We start from the raw sequence: 13,951 nt of genomic DNA, 5'->3' as shown, positions 1-13,951 counted from the left end.
TTTTCAAAGTTCATAGAGAGGACAAACTTGGGTCTATTTTCTGCCACACACTCACACTGGCCTTGTTCACCTCACCACCAACACCATCACCAGGAACCTTCTCCTGTGCTACTATTTTTCAAATTCATTCTGAATCTTTTTTTTTCTCATGTATATATGAGGCAGGAAGAAATCAGCTACTTTCTTCTGTCGGCGTGCAAACCAGAGGTGTTTTTCGGCAGTTCCATCCCTGTTAGCTGCGTTAGCTATGACTCAAGCTGGAGACAAATGTAAGTGGGATTTATTTTTTGGTGATTCAATTTGTTGTCAGTGACCTTAAGTTTGAATTGCATTTAAAGGTCCAGTGTGTAAGATCAAGGTGAAAGGGATTAAGGGGCAGAAATTTAATATTAAATAATCCTGGTGTTGTTTTCACTAGTTTGTTTCATCCAAAATGAACAAATTGTTGTTTTATTTACACTGGATTGGTTCTTTATATTTAAATACTTTATATTTACATCAGGAGTGGGTACTCGCTGAGGATGTTTTTTGCAGTAGCCCTAACTGGACAATTTAAACACTTTTTAAGTTTTTATGACAACTGAAGGCTGCCACAGGTTCTCTTCATGTTTGGAAGGGGTGGGTGAGGTAAGGTGTACTCAGCTGCAAAAGGCAACTTCACCACTAGATGTCACTACATTCTACTTTACACTGAACCTTTAAGTAAATGGCCGATAATGGCTGCCGTCATCTGGTACCTCGCCCTTGGACTGGTGCACACAGAGCAAAACGAGTCACTGTTACACGTAGCCTATCCGTGAAAAGTTCAGTCCATTAGAAAACAACTTGACTCATTTCAAGAAATAATAAAAGATAATAAAAATACAAAAATCATCAATAACAAATCCAAAGTCCAATTCTAATAATAAAACAAATAATTCCAATTTATACGATTTAAAAAAAAAGCATGCATCACTATACAGTAAACACAAATTCCACAAACAGACCCACCTTGACACGCTGGGACAGGAGAGTCCCACGCGTGGTTGCCGAGCGATGAGCGTCGGCAGGTCGCCGTGGCGTTGCCAATGAGACGGTATCCACGGTCACAGGCCCAGCGCACCACGCTGTTGATGTGGCCGCCGCTCTGAGAGGAGATGGAGCCGTGGAGGGGGGAGTCGGGCGTGGAGCAGTACAGGGCTGGAGGGGAGGAAACGCACACAAATTAAAAAAAAGAAGAGATTTGAAGTAATGTCACACAGACACTTTGACATCAGAGACGCTAACTGAAGAAATCTGTCCAAAGAGTGAGACAGGAAATTGTCCCTTCACACCAACTTGGAGATTATAGCGTATGTCTGCATGCAGGTGTGCAATATAAACATTATCATTAGTCGCTTACTACAAGGTTTAAGTGTTAGGAACATTGAAGTCTGGTGTCGTGATACTGCAGACGACACCTTCCCAACACAAGTCACGACTGCATATAAAACACAACTGAAGGCAAAGCTGAGTGGATTAATGGCACATGTGTCGTTTTTTTGTATAAAATATAGATTTTAAAGACAATAATAATATTTTTATTGTATATTTTTAACTATTCACTTGTATTATCACACCATGTACAATAACGGCTAAACTAGAAATATTAATGATTATTCATTATGGTGATTTTACTTTACGTCACATTTAAAGTATTTCAAAAAATGTTTTTATCAAACAATCAAGGAGTTACAGTCGCTGTCAAAAATGCCAGAGAAGTCATGAGCTGCTTTAAGCAATTTTATGAAATATTCTTTCACGTATAAAACATTCATCCTTTACTTCAGACAATAATGGCAAAGGAAAAGTGCTGGTACTGAAGCAAGCAAATTAATATTGTAATCAGTCAGTTGTATGTTTCATTGGCAAACCGCAAACTCTGTCTGACTCTGTATCTGCGTCAGTAGCTAAAGGTCCAACCACAGAAATGTCAGTATCTCATATTATATAATAATATATTACGTTTCTTGTCAAATAAACAAAAAAAAAGACATTCCAAGATATTCCGAATGTCTTAATAATGAGAGAAGTACACTATGGTATAAGAACCTAATTGTGCAATGTGGAAGTTGAACCCTCTTATTAGTAGGCGCACAGCATATGTTGCTCAATCCTCCCAGATGCCCACATTAACCAGAGCTACAGACGAAGGTTACTGAGCGTGAGCATCCCGGGAAGCTGTTTTTTTGTTGTTGTTATTATTCAATATACCATTTATCACACAGAACAATGTGTCTGTTAAAGGTTAAAGAGGCAGCCTCCTGAGTGGAGACTATGAAGTGAATACGCAAAGTCAACAGCTGATAGCGTCTCCGCCCCTGCAACTGTCATAAAGTGTCCTTGAATAAAGTACTCAGCTCCCATTACCCACGGTGCTTAATGTCCAACCGTCTAAAGTTAGACTCAGCAGGTGCACGACTGAATGCAAAGCTCTGTAAAACAACATCTGTGCTCGTCCAGGTTTCCTCGTGTGAATGGAAGTAAACCCATAATGCATTCTGGTCATGTGCTTTAGACAGACAGAAGTGAGGAAGAAGATAATGCCGAAGATTTAAACCAGCTTATTTGTATATCGTGCGATTTCTTGGCAAAACTTTCTCTTGCTTGTCATTACGTTTAACAAATTATGATACAAACTTTGGCTCAATTGATCAATTGAGTCTTTTTTATATGTACTTCTGTCTGTCTAAGTCTGTCCTAGCAGCCATGCATTACAACAATAGTATGAAGTAGTAGTAAAAGTAAAGTTGGGATACATACTTTGGTACTCACCAACATAGCGCATTTTGAAGCCTTTCTTGTTCGTGCCGTGGTCTGAGGACCAGCGGACCAGGAACTGGTGGCCGGAGGTGGTGAGGTTGAAGGGTGTGGGCAGGTCGCCGCTCAGCGTGGCCAGAGTGGGACTGTTCGGTGTGGAGCCTGAGAGAGAGAGAGAGAAAAGGTGAAAGAGGAGAATGTGGGGAGGAAGAAAACACACAGAAGGTAAGACACTCAAAAGAAACTGCAATTCATTTTGTGCTGGTGCTGGAATTAGAAGTCTATATTTAACTGTATGTCTGGTTTTTTCCCATGGTGGTCAACATGGATCGTATGTGTGTGTGTGTTTTACCATCAAATATCTCCAGCACATCGAACTCTCTCTCCGTGTGGAAGCTCTCGAAGGTGATGGTGACGTTGTATCCTTTCTCTACTGTGATGCTCCACGAACACATTTGGAGATTGGGGTAACTTTCTGGCCAACCGGGGCTCAGGATGACACCTGATGAGTCGTACCTCACGTCGTGTGCCGGGCATTGGACTGTGGACATGGTAATGAAAAGGTTAATTCAAATTTATACATAATTTCCTTATTATGGCATCAGATACCCTTTCTGCTGCTGTGTTGGCACACACACACACCTTGGCATGTTGGAGGAGGGGCATCCATCTGCAGTCTCTCTCCAAGGCGACAGGTGAGAATCTCGCTGCCGACCAATGAGAAGCCAGGCTGGCATCGGTACCTGATGATGTCACCTGGAGGGACAGAAGCATTGCATGAGGAAAGTGTTTGGAGAGAAAGGCTAATAATGAAATGTATCGTCTACAATTACTCATGCACTGTACTAAAGTACAAAGTTGATGTACTTATACTTGAGTTATTTCAATTTGCCATTTTTCTCCTCCACTTTATGTCTGAGGGACTTAGTGTACTTCGTACTCCACTACACCTTTTAGACAGTTTTACAAATTAAGAGTTGACATAGAAAACCCAATCAACTTTCACTGATATAAATTAAACTCCCCGACAGCTTCTTAAATTTTATTCAGCTTCTTAGATTAAAGACAGTTTCACCTTGATCAAATAGAATACAGTAGTAATAATATAATTATATTCATAATTTAATATATAATCATATATCACATCCAGTGGGTCTTTCTTAGTAATTCATGACTCATATCGAGAATATGAGAACATAGACATGCATTAGGGGTACTGTAGTGTCAAAAGTACTTCCTCCACTTCTTTATACAGTTTTCCTCATACAAAAATATTACACAGCCCCAGCGAGTCTCGATCTTCGTGGTAATTATTTTATCCTATGGGCAACTGAAAGGTCTGCATCCTCCATCAAAGTGACGTGTCTGACAGGCAGCTCACCTATCTCCAGCTCCCCGTCCTCCATCAGTACGTCAGCGCTGGCCACTTCTGGAGGAGGCTGACAAACCCTTAATTGGTAGGCTGAGGAGGAGAGAGGACAGAGGGAGGGACGATTTAGATGTGAAAAAAGAAACATGTTTGATCAGCTTAAACTGGGATGTCTGATGTTTTCTTTGTTGCCGCTGTGGACGTCTTAAATCAAAGTTTCTGGTCGTGCTGCATTGAGAAATCCTCCCGCAACTCAAATAACGACACAACCTGTTGTCTGCTTATTTGATTTAATCTCGGTTGCATCAGTTTAACTTCACTTTTTAAAGTTCAGGCTGTCCAGGTCCCCAAACCGTGGGGATCGCCAAATAGACGCGCGCGGCGCAGACACAGGCCTGCCTTGAATCATAAAGAGCAAGTGGCTTCACAGCTACTGAGCTGAAGGCTGCAATCAATATGACTGCATGACCATAGATCACTCCCTAACAGAGTAAGAGAAAGAGGGAGAAAACACAGATGGAGAGAGGGAGGCAGAGACCGAGAGGGCTGAGGGCTGTAAGTCAGGATGAAATTGACTATGAAAATGAGACCTGCCAATAGTATCTGCTGCTCTCATGCATATCAAAGCCCTGTGTGTCTGTGTGTGTGTGTGTGTGTGTGTGTGTGTGTGTGTGTGTTTGTGTGTGTATGTGTGCCAGTATGCCTGAGTGTGTGAGAGGATCACTGTGAGCAGTCATTGATCTCACTAAGCTCCGAGAGCATTTTTTCTTCTTCTTCTCCTCTTATAGCTACTTCCACATGCACGTCACATCATCGTCTTTCGTCGTCTCCATGTCCACGACAACACCATCAGCCGCGGCCGGGGCCTCGTCCCTGCGCGGGAGGTTCTGGCATTCAGAGCCGCGACCCAGACATAAATAAATAGAAGGACGGCGGCATTGATAAACATTCCCCGAACGGAGGACTGATGCTTCCGCTGGGGTATATTTGGCATTTCCAACCAAAACTGCACTTTAGCATCTGTCTCGGAGACAAAGTGCTTCTGAATTTCTGCTGCGTCACGAAAGGACGCCGAGGAAGAAACGTAAATAAATAGAAAATGTGTTCCCTCGCCAGGAAAATCTATCAGGAGCGCTGCTTATTTATTCCTGCATTCGTTAACTTAGACTTTTTGTATCTTTTCTAGATAACAAATTAGGGGAACAGGACCTGCTCACACAACCCTGACTATTGCCTTTCTCTTCTTGTTTTTATCATCTAATCAAATTGAATTGACAAAACAAAGCTAACGACCACTGGCGCGCATGCCAACCCGTCTCCCCCTTCTCCATCTCTCTCTGTGTCCCTCTGTGCTGTGCGTCCCCCAATAAAGCAGAAACTGAAAATATACTAGGATCCATCAGCTGGTGCACTTCCTGTGCGAGTGTGACAGCTGACAGTTAAAACCTGCAAACAGAAGTTCATTAACAACGTGTCATCTGTCTGAAAAAGAGGAAGCCTGCTGAAAAATAAAAAAATAGAACCTGACATCCGCACTTACGAGCAGAGAATAGAAATTGTTGGAAAAGTAGCAAATGGAAACTTCTTGGAGGAAAAGGCGGAGGGGAATGCATGTTTGAATTCACAGTAAAGGACAGAGAGAGAGAGAGAGAGAGAGAGAGAGAGAGAGAGAGAGAGAGAGAGAGAGAGAGAGAGAGAGAGAGAGAGAGAGAGAGAGATACCCTTTGACAGTGAGACTCATTAGAACCCATTCTGTCAAAAGACAATGAACCTGAATTCTGACAGGGATGAGTAATATAATTATTATTTACTTTACTGTCTGAGGAAATCCTGCAATCCCCAAAGCATAAGCATTTTCGGCTAGCAATAAGCTATTTCCTCAGTGTTTATAAAACACTTGAAATTGAAGTACAGAGTTAAGAGTTTAAATAATATTGGGTCAATTTCATGACATTTCCAGTTGAGCCTCCCATTCCTACTCTGTAAGATAATGATCCTTAATACTTAAACTGTTGGTTTGCTGTATAATTTCAATGGTCCTGACTGTCCTATGTTAAAGTCATGAGATAATATATGTTATGATCTGGCACTAAATGGATAAAATTTACTTTAAGAGACGCTACATTTGAATGTTTGAAAAATAAAAAATAACAAGATTAAATGTTACATGCTACCCTGTATCTTAGGGTTTCTCATATCCATGCAAATAACTAACTATTATTTGAGCTAATCCATTGTATGCATTGTTGTAATGTCAGCCTTCAAAGCTTCCCGTCAAATCACAGAAGGAAAAACATAATTATTGGAGCCAAAACGATTTCAAAAATTGATGTTTGCAGGCAGACAGGCAAAACGGGAAAGGAAGACGATCGGGGAGGATTTCATCTTAAACAGTGGTTGAAAACAAAGAGTAATGTGAGTGCAGTGAAGGACCAGAGCGAAAGATTGAAATGAAATGAAAAACTGAACGGCACAGACAGTTTTGACACGGAGACAGAGCAGAGAAAAATACAATCTCCCAAACTCTGAGTAGGGGAGATGACTCTCTGTGTGTGTGTGTGTGTGTGTGTGTGTGTGTGTGTGTGTGTGTGTGTGTGAAACAGAACCATAAAAACCTTCTGTACAAGGAGAGACTCACTAATGAACAAACCCCAGTGAATGAATGTATTACTTGCGTGACTCCAGCAGCAATTAAAACACAATTTAAAAGTTTGTTCTTCATTAAGTTGTGCTGCGTTTTTTTTGTCAATGGCTTCAAATTAAGGTAATAAACGTATTTCATTTGAATCTGATTACTAAATTCCCGAGAACAAAAGGAGGTTATAACCAAGGATGAGAAAACACCGGGGATATTTCTACACAGGTGAAGTTGAAATGATGAACTTAAAATTAAAATTAAGTTCCTTTTCAACTAACCACTTTAGAAACGTTACTTTCCTTTCTTCACGAGACGAGTAGGTCAGAACCCCCGATCACTTATAGTGTATGGGATGATAAGTGATTGATTGTCAAACTTCCAATCAGTTGTTCTTTGTCCAAGTCATCTAACATAGCGATCATTTCAGAAGGTCTTCAAAACAACAGCCATTCTCGATTTTATTTAAAAGAAAACAACTCTGTCAAATTCCACTGTATCTTCCCACCACGGCATCATATTCATCACACGCAGCCTTGGTTTGGTTGGCAATGGCCATTTTATACCTGCAGCGTTTTATTGAGCTTACATCTATCAATGATGTCAAGCATTATTATTGGACAAAAACACTTGTCTATTCGCTCTGTCACCAAGGACATGATTCTGAAAAAAAGGCTTCAATGCCACAGGGGAGTGACTCACATATGAAAACCTGTGCTCAAGTGTCTTGTGACTCAATTGGAGGTCCAGGCTTTGTCAAAAATAAGCTCAAAGAACAAGGTTTTGAAAGGGAGATCTTGATTTCATACGTGGTCTGTTAATCCACAGAGGAATTGATCTACATCCCTGCAAATACCAGTTTACTTCATGATGTGAAAGCTATCAAAAGCTCTAATGGGACTAAAATATTATTAGTGTGGTTTGGTTGTGATAAAGAATTAAAAAACGTCAGAGTGTGTGAAAAGAAGGAGATGGAAGATAAGGAGGACAAGTCGAAACTCAGCCATCACTGCAGCTACAACTTATCACAGCGACAGAGTTTTAACCAGCAAGCGATTTGTATGGGGAACGAACCAAAGTGACCCTAGACAACCTGTCACCACCATCCCATTCCATATGAGAGCGAGGGCTGCAGGTGCACAGATGGAGAATTTATCTGAGCAGGTGAGCATCCAAAGCTAATGCTGCTAACGGAATGGATGAAACCAAATGGCATCCAAAAACGAACAGGGGGGACAGTGCACTTGCTCTCCCTCTCTCTTCCACACACACTGTCACAGTCAGACTGTCCATCAGCAGCACTGGAAGAAAACCTGCCCGCGTCGCTGGCTGCCCATAAAGATTTTACTGTCCTCAGCAGGCAGGCACGATTCAAAATGAACAATTTGCCTACTGGTTTCACCAATTTGTCTCAGGATGAAAAAAATCAGCTACAGATAAAATGGCTAATGACACTGGTATTTGTTACAGATTCACAATGTGGTTAAGGTCTTACCGTGGTAGCTTAAGACAAAGAAGCCAGCTCCAGAGAAGTCCGAGTGGAACTTGATGAGGATGATGTTGGAGGTGGAGTAGACCGACTCCAAAGCTGTGTTCCCACTGAACTGGCCGATCTGAGGAGAGGACTGGTCTGGACCGTCCCTGCGGAAAAACAATACAGAAGATTCATGTCACAAAAAGGTGCACTCGTAGATTAGATACCCACTAAGGAAGGGACCTGATATTTCTTTATTGAACAATGGGGAAAGAGAATTCAGCAGTCGCCTGTTTAAAAGGTGATTTGTGATTAGGAAACGGTTTCTCCGAGGGAAGAAACAAAGACCTGGAGCTGCTCCATTGACTGTGAATGGGTTTTAACTTTGTGTGACACAGTGTTAGTGCACCAGTGTTATTGTGCGTGAATGTGGGCTCATCTTCCTTCTCGGAACCATCTAAACAATATCACAAAGCTCATTTAGATACGAAACATCCACAAATCCACATTGTAGTGAACTCACAAAATACCTGCAGCATCTCCTGATAGATGAATATTGATTTAACTGCATCAGATCAAAAGAGAAACAAATACAAATCCAGGATCAAAATTTGACTTGGACCTTTGGCTTCATTTCCGTCAAAATAATATCGGCTTCATGAAAAGTTGCACAATTACCACACACCACCGACAGTAAGTTATCCATCAAATGGCAGGTCGGGCTCCCGGTGAAGTGTCGTGAGCATATTTCACCTTTAATGACAACACCACCAGCTGTCAGACTGGGAACTAACCAATAGAGGGCTCATTATCGGTGATTAAAAAGTGTCATCAGCAAGTTAGATGAAATGATTATTTCCTGCTGTTAAGTGTTTTTAAATGAGGCCAATTATACCTGTCAGGTTATGCAAGGAATTATCCTCGCCGATGATTGGGCGGCTCGGAGTCGTTGCATTCGAGGCTTTTCCACCCCTGATTGCTGCTCACGCTCAATTACAATTATGAGGGCATTATCGCATCCCACACACACACAGACAGAAAAGGCCTTCCTGTGTGTGGTAACATTGGTGACATGTATGGTAATTCTTACCATGAACTCCTGTACTACGGCTCCCAGTATGAGACCAATTAGCCGACTAACTGACTGTCAGACTGACTGGCTCCGGACGGAGGAGACCGCTGTGAAAATCACACCTTTACCACGGACACTGTGCTCCCCACAGGGAGCCAGTGTGGTGGCAGCGAGGTTGTGAGTTTTTAAATGTGTTGCTGTCTTTGCTTTGTGTGAGTTCAGCTGTTTGTCTACTTTTCTTTTTGCTCCCAGCTGACAGCTGGGTCAGGGACCTGCTGTGGGACCAATTCACGGATTCACAGAATTGGCCGTGGGTGGACAGCACATGGCTCAACAATGTTGTGTTGTTTGACATGAGAAAGGCAGAATGGATGTTTTTCTGGCAGTTTTGGGAACAGCTATACACTTTATAGATCTATATATTAAATAAACCTCATCGCTCTTATGTCAAGTTCAGATTTTGAAGGATTTTGACGGACAAATCGGACAAAACATGACATTTCAGAATATGTGTACATATAAAGGGAATGTGACTCGGATTTAGCAATGTATTTACAGTGCAATCAAATCAGCTCTATGTGAAGCAGTTTTCTGCTGTTAGTTCATAGAGAATGACCCAAAAGTATTTTGCATAATAACCGGCACGACAATTAACTTTATGTCCCATAATTGATGGAGGCTGTAGTCAGACAGTTGCATCTGAATATTCAGACTGTTGACGGTGATGATACTTAACTGGGTCCTGAAAGGTCAGATTGAGCCAAGACCCGCGTCTCTGCAACTAAATCTGAATATCCTTGTGGCCAAGTTTATTCACAACTAGACTGGGGAACTAGACTTAAGTGGAAACTTGGACAAACAGTGGAAGATGTTGTGACTCGATGGGATTGTTGATTAGGATATTAAATAAAACTTTCGGTGGACATCACTTTTAAGTCATCCATGTAACGAACATTGCTCTACCAGACTTTCTCTGTATATTTTTCTTATCATTTGTGAAACCTGGAAATCTTGAAGGTGAACATTATAACAAGCTGGAAAATGTGAGACAGACAATTGGTCCTTCGGTGTGTCAGTCGGCGGTCCGGTCTGCCAGATGACATTGCACCCTGCCGTCTATTAATGGGAAACATGCTTTCGCTATAGAGAAGCAGCAGAAATACAGTGACCGTATAGAAACGGCCTGTACGGTCTATTTACGGTTCTGCTGCCCCCTCGTACCTGCAGATCACTATGAAACATGCAATCTAAGCACCATTTAAACACCTGCATTGACAAAATGTCTGCTGTTGCCAATGGCCAACTCCCCTCAGGAAGAATAATGAAGACAAAAGTCAAGGGTTGGGCGCTTGGGGGAGGGGTGGGGGGGGATTGTATATGACATATGAGGCTTAGTGAGAATTGGTGGGAAAAGAAAGACGGGAAGAAAGAACAAACCTGACAAGAAGCAAATCATGTCAGAGGAACCAACTTTAAATCCAAGGAGAATTGTCTGCAGTCATATATAAACCCTTGCAGGAATTCACCAATTAGTGGGCAGCTCTGAAAAGATGTTAAAGAGCATGAAGCCCTGGGAGAGAGGCAAAGTGTGTGTGTGTGTGTGTGTGTGTGTGTGTGTGTGTGGGTGACAGACGTTTTCCAAATATGGAGGAACAAATTAAATGGCGATTAAATGGCAGGCTAATAAAAAATAAACTTGTTTGCTGAAATAAACCTTAACGAAGCAGAAGGAGATGCAGAGATCGGTGAGAAGTGGCGACATAACGAGGATGAACTCGGTGAAATAAACAACCGACACCCACCACACGGTGATGTAGTCGTATATTGGCTCGGTGCTCAGCACGGTGAAGTTGATGTAGATCCCGTGTCCGGGCGGAACCCTCACGCTCCACACGCAGTCCTGGAAGTTGGGGTATTCCTCCGGGTGACCGGGAGAGTAAATGGTTCCATTTAATGACGTGATGTTCCCACCACAGAGAGCTGCGAGACACAACGTTAACAGAATTACCTTTAATAAATTACTGGTGAATTAGTATTAACTTTTTGACGCTTGGGTAATTGTCTGCATGACGTGGCAATCAGTCTTGTAATAACACCTTAATACTTTTAATAAACTGTCATTACAGTTTTATTTCACTTCTGCAGCTCAAGTATTCTGGGGGAGGGTCGCCATGCACTGATGTAATTTCACCACTGCTGAGAGATATAACACTTCATATTTACAATTATATAAACTGAGGGTCCTTTAATAAATTTACAATTCAAAATGTATATTACTTGGAATAATGTGCAGTTACTGGTCATAAAGTTAAAATAACATAATTTCATGATGGGCTTTCACCTCCACAGTTATCTGGAAATACAAAATAACAACACTTCTGACAACTCTGTAATGATCTCCAGATTTATTTCATACACACTTTTTGTGGAGAGGAACTTTCTCCTATTGATTCCTTTTTATGAAGTGTTGAGCTACACAATCTTTCTACTTTACTCAAAGTGCAACAATCAATTTGACCTGGTTGTACGCTGTCTGCACTGAGCACTATGTTGTGCTTTCAGGAAGCATTAAGTGCACATTAAAGGGTCATTCCCTACACTTCACTCCCAAGTGTAAAAATATGAAGTATCTCCCATTAAAGCAAACTACTATAGAATGCATGTAACCGCCATAAGGTTCACAGAGGGGCCACGACTCACCTTCACATCGTGGCAGCGGGTGGTTCCAGTTCCTGCTGATTCCGTGTAAACACGTGAGCGAAGCATCTCCGATCAGAGAGTAGCCGGGCAGACATTCAAACGACACCGTCATCCCCACACTGAAGTCCGTGCCGATCACGATGCCGTTTCGAAAAGGCCGGGGGTCCGGGCAGCTCTGGAGCTGATAGGCTGGAGGGACGAGAAACCGAACACAAAGAGGATGACTCAAGAAAAGCTGGGAAAGACAACCATTGGTAGCGATAACATCCATTAATATAATAACACTGCTTGTATTGACATTTTCCCTTTTTTTAAAACACTGTGGCTGTGCTGCTGTCATCAGATAAGAGCCACTATTCATCCACCACTGTAATTTCCCCATTAATGGAAATACCAGTAACAAATTGAGGCTAATTTGTCAAATTTGTCACAATTAATGTAAGAGGGCTTTAAACCCTTTTCTATTTGCCTCAGTGAATAAATATGACACTCATCTAGTCGCTGAAATCATTGGAACCTGCATGAGCTCGGTAATTTTTGCAAAGTGCAAAACATTTTTATTATATTGTTGTCTGATACTTTTGCTTTAATTTGATTTGTCGTTCCTGAGAAATGAAATTGTATAAATCTTATGAGCACATTGGCAGGAGCTGCTGTTTTCAGCTGACTCAGAACCTGTCAGCTCTTGTTCTTCTTTGCCTGGAGAATCAGTGGAAACAAGATGTTGCAGAGGAACTTGTCAAAGACAAACATGCACCTTGATATGTGATATGGAAGCCCGGCTTGTTCTGTGAGTAGTCGCTGTGGAAGAAGAAGCTGGTCTGGTGGGTGGTGCTGAACAGAGCTTTGGGGATCACCGGGCCGCTGAACCTGTCGATGACCGAGCCCGTCTCCAGCGTTCCACTGCGGATCTCCAAGTAATCGTGGATCGCTTCGGTGGAGAAGTTCAGGAACTGGAGATGGATGCCTGGGAGAAAAAAAATGCACAACTCATGACATTTACTGTAGGTAACAAATTGAAAAGCACGGATAAAGGCCAAGGATATTAATCCAATGAATGAGCGAGCAACTGAATAAGCCAGTCTGTAAATAACATAGATACACAGAAGTGGAGACAGACACAGAGAGAGAAAAAACAGATGCTCGACCGCACAGAAAAAAAGAAGTGCACATATTTCATGCTCAAGTCCAAAGTTGACAGTGTTTCTTACCGAAGCCGACAGGTAAGTTGACTGTCCATGTGCAGTCTAATCCACTGGGGTAGTTGCCTGGGTAACCGGGACTTAGAATCACTCCACTTACATCTGTCATGGACCCACCGCACTGGGCTGGAGTCACGCACACACACACAGAGAAGAAGAAGAAAAGGTGGTTGGGTGTTGAAAGCCGAGCATCAGAAGCAGGAGGGTGACCTCACCGAGCGCAGCACACTCGCTTCACCTCTCTTTTTTAGGACATTGCTTTCGAACCTGACACTTTGCACAATTTTCAACATTATATTAACATTCTGAGTCGTTAATAAAAGAAAACTCATTGAATAAATTAGCACTGTGCGAGTGTAAATGTGTCTGGGGCGCTTGTTTCCCCCTGTTTGTATTCTGATGCATCGGCAACACCGTGCATGTTTGTGGCAGAGTCTGAATTAACTTTGCATCAGTTTAAAAGCCTCATTGCACAGCATACTAAATAATCAGCTCATCGCAGAACAGTGAATTGATCAAACAGCTCGGAGACACAGTCACTTCTGCAGCACAGAAAATCTGCACAGGTCTTTGTGTATCCAGAGTGTGTGCATATATGTTGTGGAGAACGACACCTACCGAGACAAAGTGGTACAGGGTAGTTCCATCTTCTAACAGGACCAGGCATGCAGGTAATATGTGCGTTGCCCTAGAAATGAAAAAAAAAGGATCAATCACCCGT

General features: G+C 42.1%; 1 protein-coding gene across 1 annotated transcript in view; it reads right to left on the bottom strand.

The window, feature by feature from the left end:
- The window catches only part of csmd3b (CUB and Sushi multiple domains 3b), a 317,162-nt gene that overhangs the window by 35,871 nt on the left and 267,340 nt on the right, over window positions 1-13,951 (bottom strand). Inside the window, exons 41-51 of the mRNA XM_062410450.1 lie at window positions 13,849-13,918; window positions 13,240-13,356; window positions 12,786-12,995; window positions 12,029-12,217; window positions 11,131-11,308; window positions 8,278-8,423; window positions 4,160-4,240; window positions 3,421-3,534; window positions 3,131-3,319; window positions 2,794-2,940; window positions 991-1,179 (exon numbers count right to left, since the gene is read on the bottom strand). Of these exons, the coding sequence (XP_062266434.1) occupies window positions 991-1,179; window positions 2,794-2,940; window positions 3,131-3,319; window positions 3,421-3,534; window positions 4,160-4,240; window positions 8,278-8,423; window positions 11,131-11,308; window positions 12,029-12,217; window positions 12,786-12,995; window positions 13,240-13,356; window positions 13,849-13,918 (1,630 nt within the window). The remainder of the gene's footprint in view (window positions 1-990; window positions 1,180-2,793; window positions 2,941-3,130; window positions 3,320-3,420; window positions 3,535-4,159; window positions 4,241-8,277; window positions 8,424-11,130; window positions 11,309-12,028; window positions 12,218-12,785; window positions 12,996-13,239; window positions 13,357-13,848; window positions 13,919-13,951) is intronic.

The sequence above is a fragment of the Platichthys flesus genome, chromosome 17 (assembly GCF_949316205.1).
Source record: "Platichthys flesus chromosome 17, fPlaFle2.1, whole genome shotgun sequence".
In the NCBI taxonomy this organism is placed as follows: Eukaryota; Metazoa; Chordata; class Actinopteri; order Pleuronectiformes; family Pleuronectidae; genus Platichthys; species Platichthys flesus.
Note: the sequence above shows the minus strand (reverse complement) of the source record. Positions and strands in the feature narration are given on the sequence as shown.